The sequence below is a fragment of the Dipodomys spectabilis genome, unplaced genomic scaffold (assembly GCF_019054845.1).
Source record: "Dipodomys spectabilis isolate Male_0828 unplaced genomic scaffold, ASM1905484v1 ptg000187l, whole genome shotgun sequence".
NCBI classification, from domain to species: Eukaryota; Metazoa; Chordata; class Mammalia; order Rodentia; family Heteromyidae; genus Dipodomys; species Dipodomys spectabilis.
In genome coordinates, this window is record NW_024870864.1 from 10530071 (window position 1) to 10546855 (window position 16785).

General features: G+C 41.6%; 1 protein-coding gene across 2 annotated transcripts in view; it reads left to right on the forward strand.

The window, feature by feature from the left end:
• Positions 1 to 16785, forward strand: part of Nck2 (NCK adaptor protein 2) — a 150347-nt gene that overhangs the window by 101674 nt on the left and 31888 nt on the right. Inside the window, exon 3 of one of the 2 annotated variants that reach the window (XM_042695514.1) lies at positions 7969 to 8213. In XM_042695514.1, the coding sequence (XP_042551448.1) occupies positions 7988 to 8213 (226 nt within the window). In that variant the 5' untranslated portion in view covers positions 7969 to 7987. The remainder of the gene's footprint in view (positions 1 to 7968; positions 8214 to 16785) is intronic. The other variant, XM_042695512.1, reaches the window with a different exon arrangement.

Below are 16785 nucleotides of genomic sequence, written 5' to 3' on the forward strand. Positions count from 1 at the left end.
TATTGTACACTCAGAATTCTACAGAGTAATACCGTATCACCATTCACAAGGGAGTCACTGTGGCTATGACTTTGTGAGTGTGCCCTAGAGGACAGAGTAATGGCCCTAGGAATAGATGAGCCCACAGGGGCTCCTTGGGTGGATGCAGAGGAGTTGGAGGGGGAGAGTGACACTTGAATACATTAGGGCACCATTCCAAATTTATAAGGGTCTGTGTTTACTGGCTGATTGTCTGCAATAATTTAACATGTAATTGTGTGTACACATGCGTGTGTGTGCATGTGCGTGCCACAGTACTAGGGCTTGAATACAGTGCCTGGTGCTGTCCATTAGCTTTTCTTTTCTTTCTTTTTATTTTTACTCAAGGCTGGTGCTCTATCACTTGAGGCAGACCTCCAGGCTTTTTGGTAGTTAACTGGAGATACAGTCAGGGATTTTCCTTCTCAAGCTGGCTTCAAACTTATTATCCTCAGATCTCAGCCTTTTAAACAGTTAGGATTACAGATATGAGTCACTGGTGCCTGCCTCTTAAATGTGCTTTTTGAATAAAAGGTTGGCTATATCTGCTTGGGTTAAAATGCATCTTAGAAGGTAGTGTGAGGCCATGAAAACTCCCCCAGGATGCAAACCTGTCACTGCCCCTCTGCAAAACTTTCTAAATTGGGTCCGCAATACTGTGACATGCCAGTTTATTTAAGAGCACTGTCTTTGAGCATTGCCAAGTGTCCTCAGAGCTGGAGTTGTGGCTCACGTGGTCGAGTGCCTGCCTAGCAAATGTGAGGCCCCGACTTCAAGCTTCAATACCAACAGCAACAACAAAATAGTGGCTGAGAAAAATGAATAAAAGTTTCTCTCCTTTGTATTGATAGACATAAGCTAATGCAAATACCCTTGGGAGTCCCTGACAAGATGATATGCACGCCTACTGGCCCATACTATCTCACATAATTGGACATGAATAAAGTGAGAACAGGCATTGGCTGCTTCCCACGATGTCTTATTTAGTCCTTATAAATGTGCAGAGCAACTCTGCAAAGACAAATGGAGGTCAGAGTGCCTTGGTACCTTCCCCCCAGGGCCACTCAGCTAGGTGCTGCAAGGCTGGCTTTCAGATGGAGAGAAATGTGCCCATTTCAGAGGTAGACTGTGTAGGTCATAACATTTCACCTTGATCCAACAAAGCCTAGAACAAATCATGAAAAGACCCTCTCCAAGATCACCCCCAAAAAGGCTAATGAGGTCTTTCTGGCTCCAAGTTCCACTCTATAACTTTCAGGAGCCAGAACTTGTTTGTCCTTAAATAGCAGTATGTGGGAGGGTCAGGGCTTGTTTCTCACTGTCTGGAGGAGAGGGGCAATGAGAGGAACCCTACCATTTAGTTCTGTGCTTTGCAGCCAGGACACTTTTACCTTGTAACTCCTCTGAGAGCTTCCCATTAGCTCTCTCCAGTAAAATATTCAAAAATAAATCCGAATTTCCTGAGTCATGCCTGGAAGATGAGGAACTATTGCTGCTTCTCCCTTAGTAATTTCACTGATTCATTTGTTGAAAGAAATTGAGATTCAGTGTTTATCATCATCCATCTTCCCCTTGGGATTTGTTTTTTAATCTGTGCAACAAAATTCTGCCTCCAAATAACTCTATTGGATGGTAAGAATATTAGCTAGAACTAGTGAGAAGACTCTCCTAGTAAGCTCATCCTACCCAGCTCCCTGGCTTCGTGGATTTGGGTGACTTACTTAATAGCTTCCCACCCCAGTTGCCTTATTTATGAAGTATATCTATAGGCAATATGTATTTCATCCACGATGAACACTTGATGAGCTCATTCATGTGGAACCACTCACATGAGCCATGGTCACTTATGCGAACACTGAAGACCTTAGACATTTAGGCATTGAGCAGCATGTGCTTGGTGAAGGACTATTGATTTTATTCTCATTTACATGTAGTTTGTTTTTGTGTCATAGGGAGTTGATAAGTCCTTGACTTGTGTCACAACGTAATTAACTTACAGAGAGTTGGAACAGCCATGAGATTCCATGTTGTGTCCTAGTTAGAGATGCAGTGCATGAGCTGTAATTAGTGATGCTTGCTGTAAAAGGCCACCAACCAACCTCTCTGTTTCCCCACAGGAGACCACAGGCTTCTGCCAACTCTGGTCACATTAGTTGGCATCTGACAAGTCTGGTCTATCACACAACTTGAAATTTTAATCAAGAGTTTTAGTTGCTTCGAAGGCATTCTCATGAATCAGTCTCCTTAATCCAAACTCACTATTTTTAAATATTTGCAAATATATACTGTGGGAGAAGATAAACAAAAATTGTCTCTTTCTTTAGACTGACATTGGCATAATACATCATTTTCTGACCTCTTTCACAGCCTCGTCACAAATACTCTGTTCTCTTTCAGTCTCAGCAGATGAAAATTGGGGGGTCATATGGGTTAGATTCATTTTGGAACCTTCTAGAGATTTCTTTCATCCTTTGGCAGCAGTGTAGTACCTCTAAATCTCTCTGAGGCTTCTACCTCTGTCTCCTATCTACAAGGACTTTGGTGGTTGCATGCAGCCCTCCCGGATAATCTGTGGTCATCTCTTTACTTTGAGGGAAAGTAGTCAGCAACCCTGAATTCACCTTGTCTCTGCAATGTCACGGGCCCAGGTGCTGGGGTTAGAACATGTATATCTGCCTACACATTTACTAGAACCTTGCATTTCAATGCATTTCTGTAAACTAGTTGATTACATTTCCTCCCCAAAGGCATGATATAATGCAAACGTGAGTCTTTTAGGAGAGAAAATGATATTATTTGAATAATTCTGACAATATGTCAGATTGAAAAAGGAAAATCTCAACAGCTGCCTTTACCTCTCTAAATCAGTATGTCCACATAGTATTTTTCTGAAATTTCAAGTCACTGTCCTAGACTTAGAATATTAAAAGAGCTTATTTTGCCAATCAGTCTTTACATGTATTTTGAATTGAGTTTTGGTAATCTCTATGCTTTCTCATTGGCCTGATGTTTCTTCTGCAAACTGAGGTAAACAGAGCTTTAAGCTCTGTGACTGTGGTCTTCTATGTAGCAGGCCAGGGTTTTTAGTCAATAGATGTATAAATGAGGTAGATAAATGTTAACTTTTTTAAAATGTTAATTTTTAATCATCAATCTGCCTTGTATTTGAGCTTCCATTAAGCCAGGTGATGAGCCAAAATAACCACTATCAACATATAACATATAATGGGGCCTCAGACAACACATGGACAGGTCATCTCAGATAGCACTATAGTAAGCAAAGGCTCTGAAGGAAGTAAATTGAGACCAGGACAGTTGTACTGACATTGGTAAGAAGTTCAAAGAAGGGGGTTTCTAAGAAGATGCTCAATGCCCCAGACCCTTGCCTCACCTAGTTGGCTCCCTTCAACATTTTGGAAACACCTGTGCCTGTTTGGAGTGTTGTGGGAACACTGACATTTATGCATAATATGAGTAATGGAATTGCTTTTTATGATGTAGAGTCTAAGAATATAGGATCAGTGTTATTTTAGAAGTTTATTTTATTTAGAACTATTAAGCCAGTAAACATTTTATAGCTCTTTTATTCAGTTTCTGAATCTTCTCCTGTTGGAGACTTGCAAAATTAGCCTCACTTGTGAAAATCTTTGAGAGCCGCTGATTTTCATCATAACTTTGGGGATTTGCCAAACTCTGTTTTAGAGAAGTCATGTGACATGCAAGATATAATCAGGTTTTAGAATATTAGAGTTGTTCAGTTTTCTCCCTGGAGGACAGATCAACATGGTGACCTTTATTAGCTACTCAACAAAGGCAAAAGTTAAAGTTCCTTTAATTACCTTAGCTGGAGAGAGAAATGTGACTTATGCTTTGGTATTGATCTCTATACTTCTAGTCCTTAGCCTAAATCAGTATACTATCACTGGGTTAAAATTTCAATAGTTAGAATATGTACCATTTCAGACCTATTTTCTGTTTGCAAACAGGCTTTTTGATTTTTTACATTTAAGTCAGTGTGCATAGCTCACATTATTGTGGAACAGTGATTCACCTCCAGTCCCTTTCTGTTCTAGTCCATTCTGCTTTGCATTATAGCAGATAATTCTGGCAATAACCATGTGTTATTGTTGAGCTCCTAAACATCAGTTACCTAAAGGAAGGCTGGGAGGAACCACGTCTGGGCAAGAGAATGGACTTTATCTGGCCTTTGCAACCTTTTTGGCAAAGAGTAGAAAGCTCTGACATTACAGAAATACAGGCTGATTTATTTTGTCTTATCTATGCTTAGCTACTGCTTGGCATCAAAATAATGAACTGAATGGATCCATAGTTCACTGCGGAAAAGGCAGAATACTAATTTCTATTCAGAAGGCTGGGCTACATAAAAAAGTTTTGGAAAAACACAGTTTCAAGAAAGTGTTTAGGGATTGGTTGTTCTTAAATGTAAACACCTGGTCTGCAGAAGCTGATTAGTTGGGAGAAGCTGTTGAGTAAGGCAGTTGTTGATTGGCTGGTCCTCTGAAGCACTCTCACTGGAATGATAGTTGTGATTGGCCATCTGAAGCAGTCTCACTGGAGTGAGGTAGTTTTTGATAGGCTCTCCCTCTAAAGCAACCTCACTGGGAACCAGGTAGTTGGTGATTAGTAGATTTCACTGTTGTGATGTAGTTGATGGGCCTTCTTTTTTTGTTTTCCTCCTATTTTTTTTAAGACGATCCCACTGTGCAGCCTACAACTTAGTATTTTCCTGTCTCAGCCTCCCTAACACCAAGATTACAGGTGTGTGAACCACTATACCCAGTTGAATCCATTTTTATTGGAGTGGAGGCCATTAATTAATTAGAATAGGGTTAAAACCCATTGTGATGGTCAAGAAACAGCCAGACATTTTCTAGGTGTACAGGAGCTAAATTTCTTGGATTGAAGTTAGCCTATCAACATATAGACCACATTATTATACCCTAGTCACCCTATTATCCAGAAGTAGCTCCTGAGCACTGATTTGGGAGCTACAAACCTGGGCTCAAATGGATCCTCATGCTGTTATTACACAGTTTAATCACTGTGATCCTCAGTCTCCTGAAAAATAACACTTCCCTGAAAAGTGAGTGCTCTCAGAATTAAACCAGTTGATGAGAATCATGTGCTCATCATAAGATCTAAGTTTACTTTCTTGTTCCTCTATTGTGCCTTCATTCTTACATACTCACAGACCCAGAGAAGCATCATGAAGAGGCAGTGAATTGAGGTCTTTTCTTGGTTTTTGTAGTCTAAGGCCTGTCTGAATCACTTGGAAAGTGGGAGAGAAGGGTGCGAAGTTGGTCCCCGGACCTCATTCGTAGAGATTTTAGTATGATTGTTTAGGGGCAGAGCTCAGACAATGGTATTTTCATGATGTCCAGTGTGTACTGAAATGCATCTGCATGGCCAGAGCCTTCCTTGACTGCTCTTCAGGCAGAAGAAAATCATTAGATAAGCTTTGGTTGGCTAGATCTTCATTGGCCCAAGTGATGAATGGTTTTTATTAAAATATAGAAATTGTGTAATTAAGAAATAAACCTGGTATTTAAATGCAATTCTTTCTCTGAGCCCCATTTTGGTTACTGCTATTATCTTTGTCCATTATTTAAAATGAAAATCTCCTTTCAAAAGTCTAATCCGGTAGGATGGTAAGATGTGTGAGCTTCATAGTATAGAACTGAATCTAGGTCTGAATGTCGGTAACAGATTGTCTCTACTTTTGAAATGAGCTTTGTGTAAATTCTACCCTCTTGGAAATTGTGTACATTATATACAAGGCTTACAAGAAGTTTGTCTTTCCTAAAAGATTTAATCTGTAAAAGTGGATCAATGAGAAGAATATTTATTGCTTGTGTTTTACTGTCTAGTATTTGGGTATTCATGCTTTCGTGAAATCACTGGTATTTTGGCTTCTTCCCTATAAGGTGACCAAAACTCCAAAGGAAAGGGTGACTTCTCATCATCCCTACTATATGAGTTATGACTCTAGCAGTTTTTGTTCTGGTGTGTGTGTGTGTGTGTGTGTGTGTGTGTGTGTGTGTGTGTGTGTGTGTACATGTACACGCATGCACATGTGCACACCAGCACTGAGGCTTCAACTCAGAACCTGGGCACTCTGTTCCTTAGCTCTTTTGCTCATGGCTAATGCCCTACCACTTGAGCCATACCTCTACTTCCAGATTTTTCACTGGTTAATTGCAGTTAAGAGACATACAGACTGTCTGCCCAGGTTGACTTTGAACTGTGATTCTCAGCTCTCAGCCTCCAGAGTAGCTAGGATTGCAGGTGAGAGCTACCAGTACCAAGTTGTTCTGATTATTTTTAAGAGTCTCACTTCTCTTGCTTCTGGTAGTCTGTACCTTGATCCTCCTGTTTATACTTCCCACTGTAGCTGTCATGACAGTGCCACCACACCCAGCTCTCTGTCTGAGCGCTTACTAACTTTCTGCCAGACTGGACTGGACTGGAATTGTGATCCTCTTGAATTCTGTCTCCCAAATAACAGCAATCACAAGTGTGAGCCACTAGCAGCACCTTGCTAAATGTGGGTTGTTTTAAGAATGCTTACCCATGTTATACCTAGGAAGTATGGAGTTGCTGAAATATATAAACTTTTTTTGACATATTTATTGCTTACTAATTCCCAAGTTGACTTGGGCCACGTGTTATATTATATACCATGATTACTTAGTAGTTGTTTTAATAAGCTAAGCTAGTAGATCAAAATTATAAACATACATGAAAATATATACAGGGCCATATGCATATAAACATGAACAAATTGAGTATAGTATGATATACTTGGGGAAGGATTTCAGTGGTGTAACTTCTCTGAACAACTAATGAGCATCTTAAAATAAATACCAGGAGGAAGGTAAATGAGTGTGGATGAATGCAGGGATTAAACAAGGTACATATGTGAAAATAAACCCAGGGAACTTGAGGGGATGGATGGGGTTGGGAGATACAGGAGACAGTGATGAAAGCGGTGAAGATTCATTGTACTCATAAACAGATTTGTTGAGTTAAAACCCCTGTACAATTACTTAAAGACAATTTTAAAAATAGATTTAAAAAAAACAACGAAGGCTTTGGCATTGATTTGGTACTCTTTTTAATTTTCTTATTATTTAAGTAGTTGTACAAAGGAGATGCCACTTAGCAAAGAAGTTTCTGAATACAATATATCTTGATCAGTGACACCCCTTTTAGCATTCTTAATTCCTATTTCACCAGTGTTTCCAACAATTTCTTTTTTCTGTTTCATGATCCAAACCCAGGAGATGTCATTGTGTTAGTTCCACATTAATTCTAATATGAATTTGTGAGAGTTGTTTGTATGTGTTGTATTTTTAAAACGTATTCTTTTTTTTTTTTTTTTTTGGTTGGTCGTGGGGCCTGAACTCTGGGCTTGGGCGCTATCCCTCAGCTCTTTAGCTCTACCACTTAAGCCACAGTGCCACTTCTGGCTTTTTCTGCTTATGTGGTGCTGAGGAATCGAACCCAGGGCTTCATGCAAGGCAAGCACTCTACCACTGCGCCGCCTTCCCAGCCCAAACATATTCTTAAACTTCAGCATAGACTGAGAAAATGAGTGTGACCCTGTTGGCTGCAAAGGAGCCATTGTTACTAAATCAAATGAGCACATTCACATATCATTGTCTAGAGTGTGTTGCAAGTTTGTTTGATTTTGGTAGAATACATGGGATTCCTAATACACCAGGAACAGGAACACAAGATTTCTTTTATAACGTTGCTATTTCTAAGGAAAACACAAATGCTGGTTTAAAGAAGGTCATTTCAAACGTGAACCTTTCAAGATTCTGCAGAGTTGTAAGAAGAGCTCTGCCATTGTCTAATTGTTCGAGTTGGTCAAAGGATACAGTGGTTAGGTGATTCTCTAATGAGTGTCTCCAAATGTTTTGCTGGCAGAAGGACTCCATGAAAGATGACAGAAGAAGTTATTGTCATAGCCAAGTGGGACTACACAGCCCAGCAGGACCAGGAGCTTGACATCAAGAAGAATGAGCGCCTATGGCTGCTGGATGACTCCAAGACGTGGTGGCGGGTGAGGAATGCAGCCAACAGGACGGGCTATGTGCCATCCAACTATGTGGAGCGCAAGAACAGCCTGAAGAAGGGATCCTTGGTGAAAAACCTCAAGGACACACTAGGTAAGTGCCCACCCAGGGTCTACAGCCAGCCCTCTGCCTGACCTGGAGAGGGAAGCCTTGGTCTCCAGGCAGGATGGATCCTTTTTCCAGTTCTTGGATTTTGTTTTTGTTTTGTGTCTATACTGGGGATTGAATTCAGGGCCAGGGAGCTCTTCATAAGCTTTTTTGTTCAAGTCTGGTGCTCTTCTTTTTGAGCTACACCTCCACTGGCTAACTGGAGACTTTTCTGCTCTGCTTGGCTTTGGACTGAGATCCTCAGATCTCAGCCTCCTGAGCAGCTGGAATTACAGGTGTGCACTACCAATGCTAGGCTTCTTTGTTTTGTTGTTGTTGTTGTTTTAAGATCTATTTAAATGTTGACTTCCTCCTAGTTGTCTTTTCTACAGTCCATGAGAATTAAGAGATCAAGAAACAGAAATACGTTGTTTCTCATTTTCTGGAGATTGTAGAATTTGGGCTCATATATATGCTTTGGATTCCTGCACAAGTGTCAGTCTCCTGTGTCAAAATTCCAGAGGACCCTGAGATAGAAGTACTACCTGAAAGTGTCACTCTGTGTCCTCCCATCAACCCTTTTACTCTCCCATATAATCTCATCGATTTGGCTTTCATGAACAGAACGTTTTCCCCTGAGTTAACAATATTTCATGCCACAGTTCCAGGCACTGTTCATCAGCTGGCAGCTGGAATCAGTGGCATTAGTAGTCACTAGGGTCTGGCATTAGATTATCTCCCATTACCTGTGTTCAGTCATCATGATGTCTTGTTTTCTCCTTTAGTTTTCTTCCTTAGTGTCACTGTATGCATGTCTTTTGTGCTCATGAGGTGTCTCTCTCTCTCTCTCTGTTTATCTCTATCTCTGTTATGTTTTGTTTTTGAGAAAAGAATCTCATGTAACACAGGCGGATCTCAAACTTAGATTCCTCCTGCTTCTACCATCGTAGCACTAGAATTAAATGCATGTACCACCATGCCTGGTTCAGTATCTCTCTCCTTTAAAACTACCAGCATTCAATTCTGCTGGTTTTTTTTTTTCTTCTGATGCTTTTATTTAACCCTCGTGACCACCTTGAAATCCTAACCTCTAAACACCATACTAGGATTAAGTTTCCACCTTGCTAACACCTCTAAACTGAAAGTTAAATTCCAACACAAGGGACCATAAGAGGATGTGCTCAAACTACATTTGAAATGTAACACTTGGTGCCAGACATGTAGACTGCCATGTCATGTGACGTGAATGGTGCCCCGCTTTCCTTTGGGTGGTATGCATTGGGCTCACTTCAGAATTGTCTGAGAACATAAGTGAAATGACCCCTTTAAATAAGTGAATGATCTGAGCTAACATTTTAGCAATTATTACCTTCTTATGTGAGTATAAAATTGTATGTAGCAGGTACTACTGGGTTATTACTTCCAGATTGTGTTAAAGTAAGCCAATGTTATCACCTGTACTTTATTTACATAGGTTTTGCTTTTTATGACTTGAGAGAGATTTTGTCTCATTTATGGGGGAGGGAGAGGAATACATGGGGAAAACTTGAAAAGAAAATTCTATGCCAAATGTGGTGGGTGTTGGAAAATGTACATCTTTCATTTTCTACAACCCTGGGAAGTCTAAACTATCTGTTCAAAATCATTGAAAGCCTTCATTTGTTGGGTGGTATTTTTGTGTTATGATTGCGGTTTCTTCCCCATGATTGGGAAAAAGAAGTGAGATATTTTTTGGCAGATACTTTGGGTAGATTACACCAGGTCAGTGTGTATCTTGGATTTTGAGGCTGATTTAGAAATTCCATGTCCCATTGGCATTCTGATTCTCTTTCCACAGAAGCTTCTCTCCTTAGTCTCCTTCCCCACCCCCTTACATACACATGTCATGAGAAAGGAATACTCTTTTCCTATCCTTTCCATTGGTAAGAAAATGAGGAAAGCATGAATGGATAAACATTAGAATTTCCTGAAAGTAGTCATATTTATCCTTTCCAATTTCAACCTCTTACCCCAAACTACCTTCCTTTTGAGCATATTAAACATTGTTGGCTTGTTTGTCTGCCTTTAAAAAAACCACCAAAAGCATAACAAACTATTATCTTCAGGATTCGATTAAAGTATGAAATGCTCCCAAACTGGTAGGAAGCAGAAAAAGGCAAAATGATCCTCTAGATTATGTAGAAATTCCTTGGAATGACTTCTCCTTTCACTTCTTCGTTTCCTTAGAATGAGAAAAGACAAAGCCTCAAAGTGAAAGTATGAGCCGGGTCTTCTGGCCAGTGGGTTTATTGGCTTTTTCCCTGAGCTGACATCAGTGTGGCAAGTTCACATAGTCCCTTCTCTTAAGTGCACCCACATATTCCACTCTGGGCTGCTACTGTGTCCCTGACAGATGGCCATCCAGCTCTGCAGGAACACGTTTGCATCTAGAGTGGGCCAATTCCATTTTTGGAGAACACAGATTGTTAGAAAGCACTTCCTTAAATAGAATAAAATTTTTGCATTTCTTCCACTTCCTCTCCTTGGCTCTCATTTTGCCCTCTAGGGCTGTGCTGAGCAAATCTTCTCTTTTGTAGACTGGCAGCTCTCCCGTGGGCTTCAGACTTTGTTCAAGCATGCGTTTCTTTGGAAACATTTGCATGAAGTATGATACATTGCAAAAATACTTAGAGTGTGTTTCATATAGCCCTTGGAGATGAGTACTCAGGCATCGGAGAAACGGCTCCCATTTTTAGTATATCTTTTTGTTTGGTTGTATTTATCATGCCCACTTGAAGGCTTGCTATGCATTGGACAGACAGGTTCCTTGTTACCTCAGCTTGAGTTTTGCATGAATTTTGTATTGTACTATGTGAAGCGTTATTGAGGAGCAAGGATAGCGCCCCTGATAGGAAACCTCCCTGTGGAGTAGCATCTTTCTCTGTAACCTGACTTCCATGCAGAGCACATAGACAAGAAGGAAGGTGGGGGGGCCCAGTAGCCCCTCCTATCTCCTAGTAGTCTCTTTTGCTAAGAAGATGGGCGCCAAAGTGTTTATAGCTTCCTGTTTAGTTACTGTCACCTGTGTGTCCTTATAATCACAGCATGGTTTTTCAACTGATAGTGGAGACTGCAGAAAAGCTCTCTGCTGTGTGTTATGAGTGAATGCAGCATTGAAACATGTCATTTTTACTTCTGTGTACATCCTCTCGCTTCTAATGTGCACAGTAGGATTTTCCTGGAAATTGCCTTGTTGGGAATAGATTGTTCTGGACTCCTCCACTGGGGCACAGTGTTTGAAAATGTGAGCTTACACCTAACCACAGGTGCCTAGCTGTATGTTTCCCTCCTGTTTTCTTAGACTTCTTTGTAGTGCTAAGGTTGGTAGTGAACTTAACTTTGTCACACACAATAGTTTGTTTAGGCAACTTGAAGAAAGCATTTTTCTTTTCTCTCTCCTTTTTCTTTGCTCTATTTTCTCTCTTCTCTTATGGAAGTATTAACCTTACTGGTGTTTTCTGTTGTTTGTTTTGCTCTGCTTTGAGGAAGTACTGGGATTTGAACCTAGGGCCTCACATTTGTTAGGCAGGCGTTCTACCACTTGAGAGCCAAGCCATTTATTCTGAAAGTGTTAATGTTCTTTTCCTTTAATAATTTGTCACTGAATAGAATGATATAAGCTCTTATTCTCTCACGTGGCAGTGGATCTTCTTTCATGTTCTGCGTATTACCATGAATAGTCAAGAGAACTTTTCCACAGATAACAAGGAACAATTGTCAGCAATGATTTCAGCCAGCAAAATATACTTGATAGTTTGAAGGGCTCAGACTTCACAGTTCTGAACTCAGCAGTGAGAGGTTCCAGGCTGCCATCTGGACTTGACCTTGCAACCTGACTTAAAAACCATGTGGGTGAAGCATTAGAAAAGCACTGTGCTGAAAAGCTTTTGAAACAGAGAATCTGCTCCCCGGGTGGTATTTTTTCAAAGATTTCTTGCAAGTTACTGAGGAACAGTTCTACCTGCCACTCTGATAACAGCTGGAATTCACCAGAGTCCCCCAGAATCAAATTCTCCTTTTAATGGCTCACTTAGGTCCATGAATCCCAAAAGTTTCTTTTATCATTTACTACTATTCCCCTCCAGAGGGCTGTTCTTCACACGTGCCCATTGCTAACCACCTCCTTGGGCATCTCTAGACGTAATTACTTGTCCCTCGGGTTGTTCCTCCAGCACCTGTCCCAGTGTGACCACGTCCCTCAGAACACCCTCCTCTGTGATTCCTTCCAGACCTGCACGCCCAGAGAGCCTTCTGATGGTAACTTTCCAGTATCTGTCTAGAAATAGACTGGACCCTATTTTGATCTATGCTTTTGATAAGGATGTGGGAATGGCTCCTATTGGTGAAATTGACACGGTTCACAGAAGTCTCTCCCCCTACAAGAGATTTACAAACCCAGACTCCAGGAGTGATGGGAGTCCCCTCCTACATACAAACCAGCGGGGACAATGTTGGCTTCCTGAAACTAGTCTTTTTTGAGTGCATCTATCAAGTGCCAATCTTTGTCCTGGAAATCAAATAGATATACAGAGCCTCTGTTCTTGAGAGTTCATTTGTTTCGTTCAGGTTCAGGGTCCCATGAAGCCTGATTTATCTCAGAATAGGGAGTAGCATCCTTTTGCTGGAGCATAAAGTTCACAGTGGGGAGACAGATAATGAGGTTGTAGATCCATGCACAGGAGTTAAACTGTGTGTCTGGATGCTCATGAGCAGTTGAATATTTGAACAGAGGTGTTCTGAGGTCCTCTGCAGAGTTGAGGATAATTAGGGGTAAAGAAAACTGGAAGAGAAGGAGGCAAGCATACACTGTACAGACAGAAGGCCTAGAGGCCTGAAACAGGGAACACACAGGGGAGTGGCAGGTGGAGATAGAGGAGCCATGAGAGAGAGGGAATGTTGGAGAGAGTTGGCATTATGAGGATGTTTAGTTCTCTCAATCTAGTAACCATTCCCTCCCCTCTAACTTGTGTGGTAAACAGAATGCTGAATTTTTCTCTATGTGCATTCCCTCCCCTCTAACTTGTGTGGTAAACAGAATGCTGATTTTTTCTCTGTGTGTCCACTCAGGGAGAGTTCCCAGATAAGACCCCAGGGCTCCTTTGCTGCACTGTGGAGGAAGAAAGGAAGGGGCATAAGCCAAGCTACTAAGGCAGGTCTAGTTTGGCCTGGGAGCCCACTGGATGCAAGCAGGGACTAGATCAATGTGTGTAGAAAGCCTTGTACCACTTTCAAATGAGTTAAGGACATATCTTTATTAAGGAGATTTGAATTTCTCTTATGTGACTCTTTTACTCTTTTCTCAAGTCCAACTTTGGGTTTTGAGTGAACTCCATGAATTCTTTCTTTGTATAAAATACAGACATCTACCTAGTTTCAATAACTGGCATTCTTAACATTTTTTAAACATCAAGAAGTTTCAGGGTACTATGTTCTTGTGAAAGGAAATGAGCCAATGCCTGCCTGTAGAAGCTATGTGCCCCTCAGAGCCAAGCATTTTCCTTTCCCAGGGCCTGAATGACTGTTAGTGTCATTTAGGTCTTTCTCATTTTAGAGCACACTTGTGTATCACAAAAGACACTACGTGTGCTTAGTTATACACAGTGATTTATCCTATGATAAGCCTGTCCTGTAATTTTCTTTGACTTAATGTATAGTCTATAAGAAACCGGAGGCAGTAGCCAGGCTTCAGGACCAAACTAGAACAGAAGATGGCTTTGACTGGGGTCAATAAATGCCTACAGCAAATCCCTGCAAAATAACCATGAAAAGACCACCTGCTTACACTGTATACCACACTTTTCCTCTTTCTAAGCAGTGTACCCTACTTGTATTTTTCATCCTAGCTGCTTAGGCTGAGATCTGAGGATCATAGTTTGAAGCCAGCCCAGGCAGGAAAGTCTGTCAGATTCCTATCTCTAATTAACTAGCAAAAGGCCAGAACTGAAGCTGTGGCTCAAGTGGTAGAGCATTAGCCTGGAACACAAAAGTTCAGGGATAGCACTCATGCCCTGAGATTAAGCCCCATTACCAGTACCCACAAAAAAAAAAAAGTTAATATTCTAGAACTCAGGAACTTCAGTTTGTGCCCATATTAAGCATGTTGATTTGACTTAAATTGGAAGGTATAGTATGGAAGAATAGTTAAGTGAGATGTGTTTTGTTACAGGGCATAAATGTAAGGAAATATCAATTGATATTAAAGTATAACACACTACCACAGGCTTGCCTTGATAGTGTTGCTAATTCCAGATGGGAAAACTAAGTCCTAGTAATCCTTTGACCTTCCTAGAAATACCCTAGTCACAGATAGGAGGCACGGAGAGGACTTCAACTCTAAATTCAATACTTTTCTTGTACCAGAGTGACTATCTAGATTTAGTGGTAAACATCTTTGTGCATTTGAAATGGGACACAGCCCCAGAGTCAGCAATATGAAACATTGCAGACATTTCAGCAATACCATGTTCATTCTAGACATGAAAAAGTAGGTTTGCAATAGCAGAATTTGGATGAGGTCCCTAGGGTAGATGGCTACGGTGTAAATTTTGTGAATTTGATGAAGGTTCTTGTTTGTGGAAATAACAGTGTTGGAGGGAACAGTGGTCTTGCATCAGATGGGTCAGGGAAAATACGTTAATTCTACTGTTCTTGTGACTTTTTTGTGCAGTTACAGTAAACTTTACAAACCCAGGAGTGGCCTAGAGACTATACTAGGCCAGAAAGTCAGATATCCACCTAGAACATGCTGTGATTAGGCTCTGCGCTCTCTTAAGCTTTTACAGTTGCTACAGTGACTTCCATTTGGCCCACATCCTTCAGACACTAGAGTACATCACTGAGTGTCTGCTTCAATTAGACCTGAAATGTAAGGGAAACAGCATGCTCACACGATCAGCTGATTGTTCACAGTAGTTCCCCTAAGAACTGAGAGCTTCATTGGTTTACAGAAAGTTTCACTGCTCTCTTCCTATCTGTAGGGCACAAGTGAGGAAAACCCCTGCTGTATTTCCTAGTTGGATTCTGAGCAGTTCAGTTGTCTTTCTTTGGTTATAACAGAGGCAAGGGGCATATGTGGACTCCTAGGCTCCTAGACTCACTGGTTGCTAATTGTCAGGAATTCTCATTTAGACATTATGAGATGATGGATCTGTCCTCTGCTTATGAACAAACGCATAGGTTTCGAACCTGAGTAATGAATCCCACAGCCTCATTACTGTGGAAGCTGAGTGTGAGCTAGGGCTGTCCTTTTCTTTTATCCCCAAGAAATCTCTTCTATGCTACTGCATTCTCTGTTGAGTGACCTTTGCAAGTAATAACCAAAGGCTATGAAATAGGGATGTGTTAAACATTATGTGGGGGGGGCGCTGGGAAGGTGGCTCAGTGGTAGAGCGCTTGCCTTGCATACCTGAGGCCCTGAGTTCGATTCCTCAGCACCACATAAGCAAAAAGAAAAAAGCTGGAAGTGGCACTGTGGTTCAAGTGGTAGAGCACTAGCCTTGAGCTGAAGAGCTGAGGGACAGCACCCAGGCCCAGAATTCAGGCCCCACAACCGGACCCCCCCCCAAAAAAAAAAAACCATTATGTGGGGATTGTCCCCATGTAATAGGGTATGCATACATCAGATAAGGGAGTATGGTCAGATGTTATTTCATCTGGTGGGAGGAATAATACTGCTACAGTGTCCTTCCTGCCTCAGTGGATGCCAGGGCTGAATTGTAGTTTAGCCACTGGACATTCAGAAAGCGTCATATAGGGGTCAGGAGCGGGCGGACGAAGAATGCCTGCATTCAAGTTCAGCCTTTGCCACCTGCCAGATGAGTGGCTTCTTCGGGTTTCTCTCCTCTTTGAGCCTCATTTGCATCAGCTGCATAATGGGATAGGTCTTTCCTTGTCACCAAAGTTCTGAGAATTAAGTGAAGTCATCATGAAGGTGATTCTGGTCTAGGCCAAGGCCAGGACAGAAGAGAGGGCTTTCAGTTGAGGTGACGCAGAGAGCAAGTAAGAGGTTGGCTAGGTGTCTACACCTGGGCTCCAGCTATCCATATGGCCAGCTATCCTATGCCTATGAAAGGATGTTGAAAGTCAGTGGCCAAGGTGGGCATGAGCTGCCAGGAGGCCTTGATGTTAGGGTATTCCACCTCAAAAACAACAGAAGTGACTCCATGTGAAAAGAGAATCCTAAGTATTCCTGCATGGCTGGTGGAATATGGTGGGGATACAGATCCTGCTCTTCACAATGAGATTAGAAGACCAAACCTAGACTGAGCAGAGACTGAGCACAAGGCCTCAGAGCAGTGGTTGATGTCCCAAGCCCTGAGCTCAGCAGTGAGCATAGGAGGAAAGAAGGGAGTTTGGGAGGGAAACCGCTAGACTCTATTTGATCCAGGATGATAGAAGTATTAATCACAGATGACTTGAGTGTTTTGAGCCTGAATAATCCTCAGAAATAGGGAATTAGGAAAGCAGGAAGAGAAACTGAGCCGAGCAAACCATGTGATCTGTGCCGAGGGCAGGATGTCTAGAGGATTTGGCAAGTCAG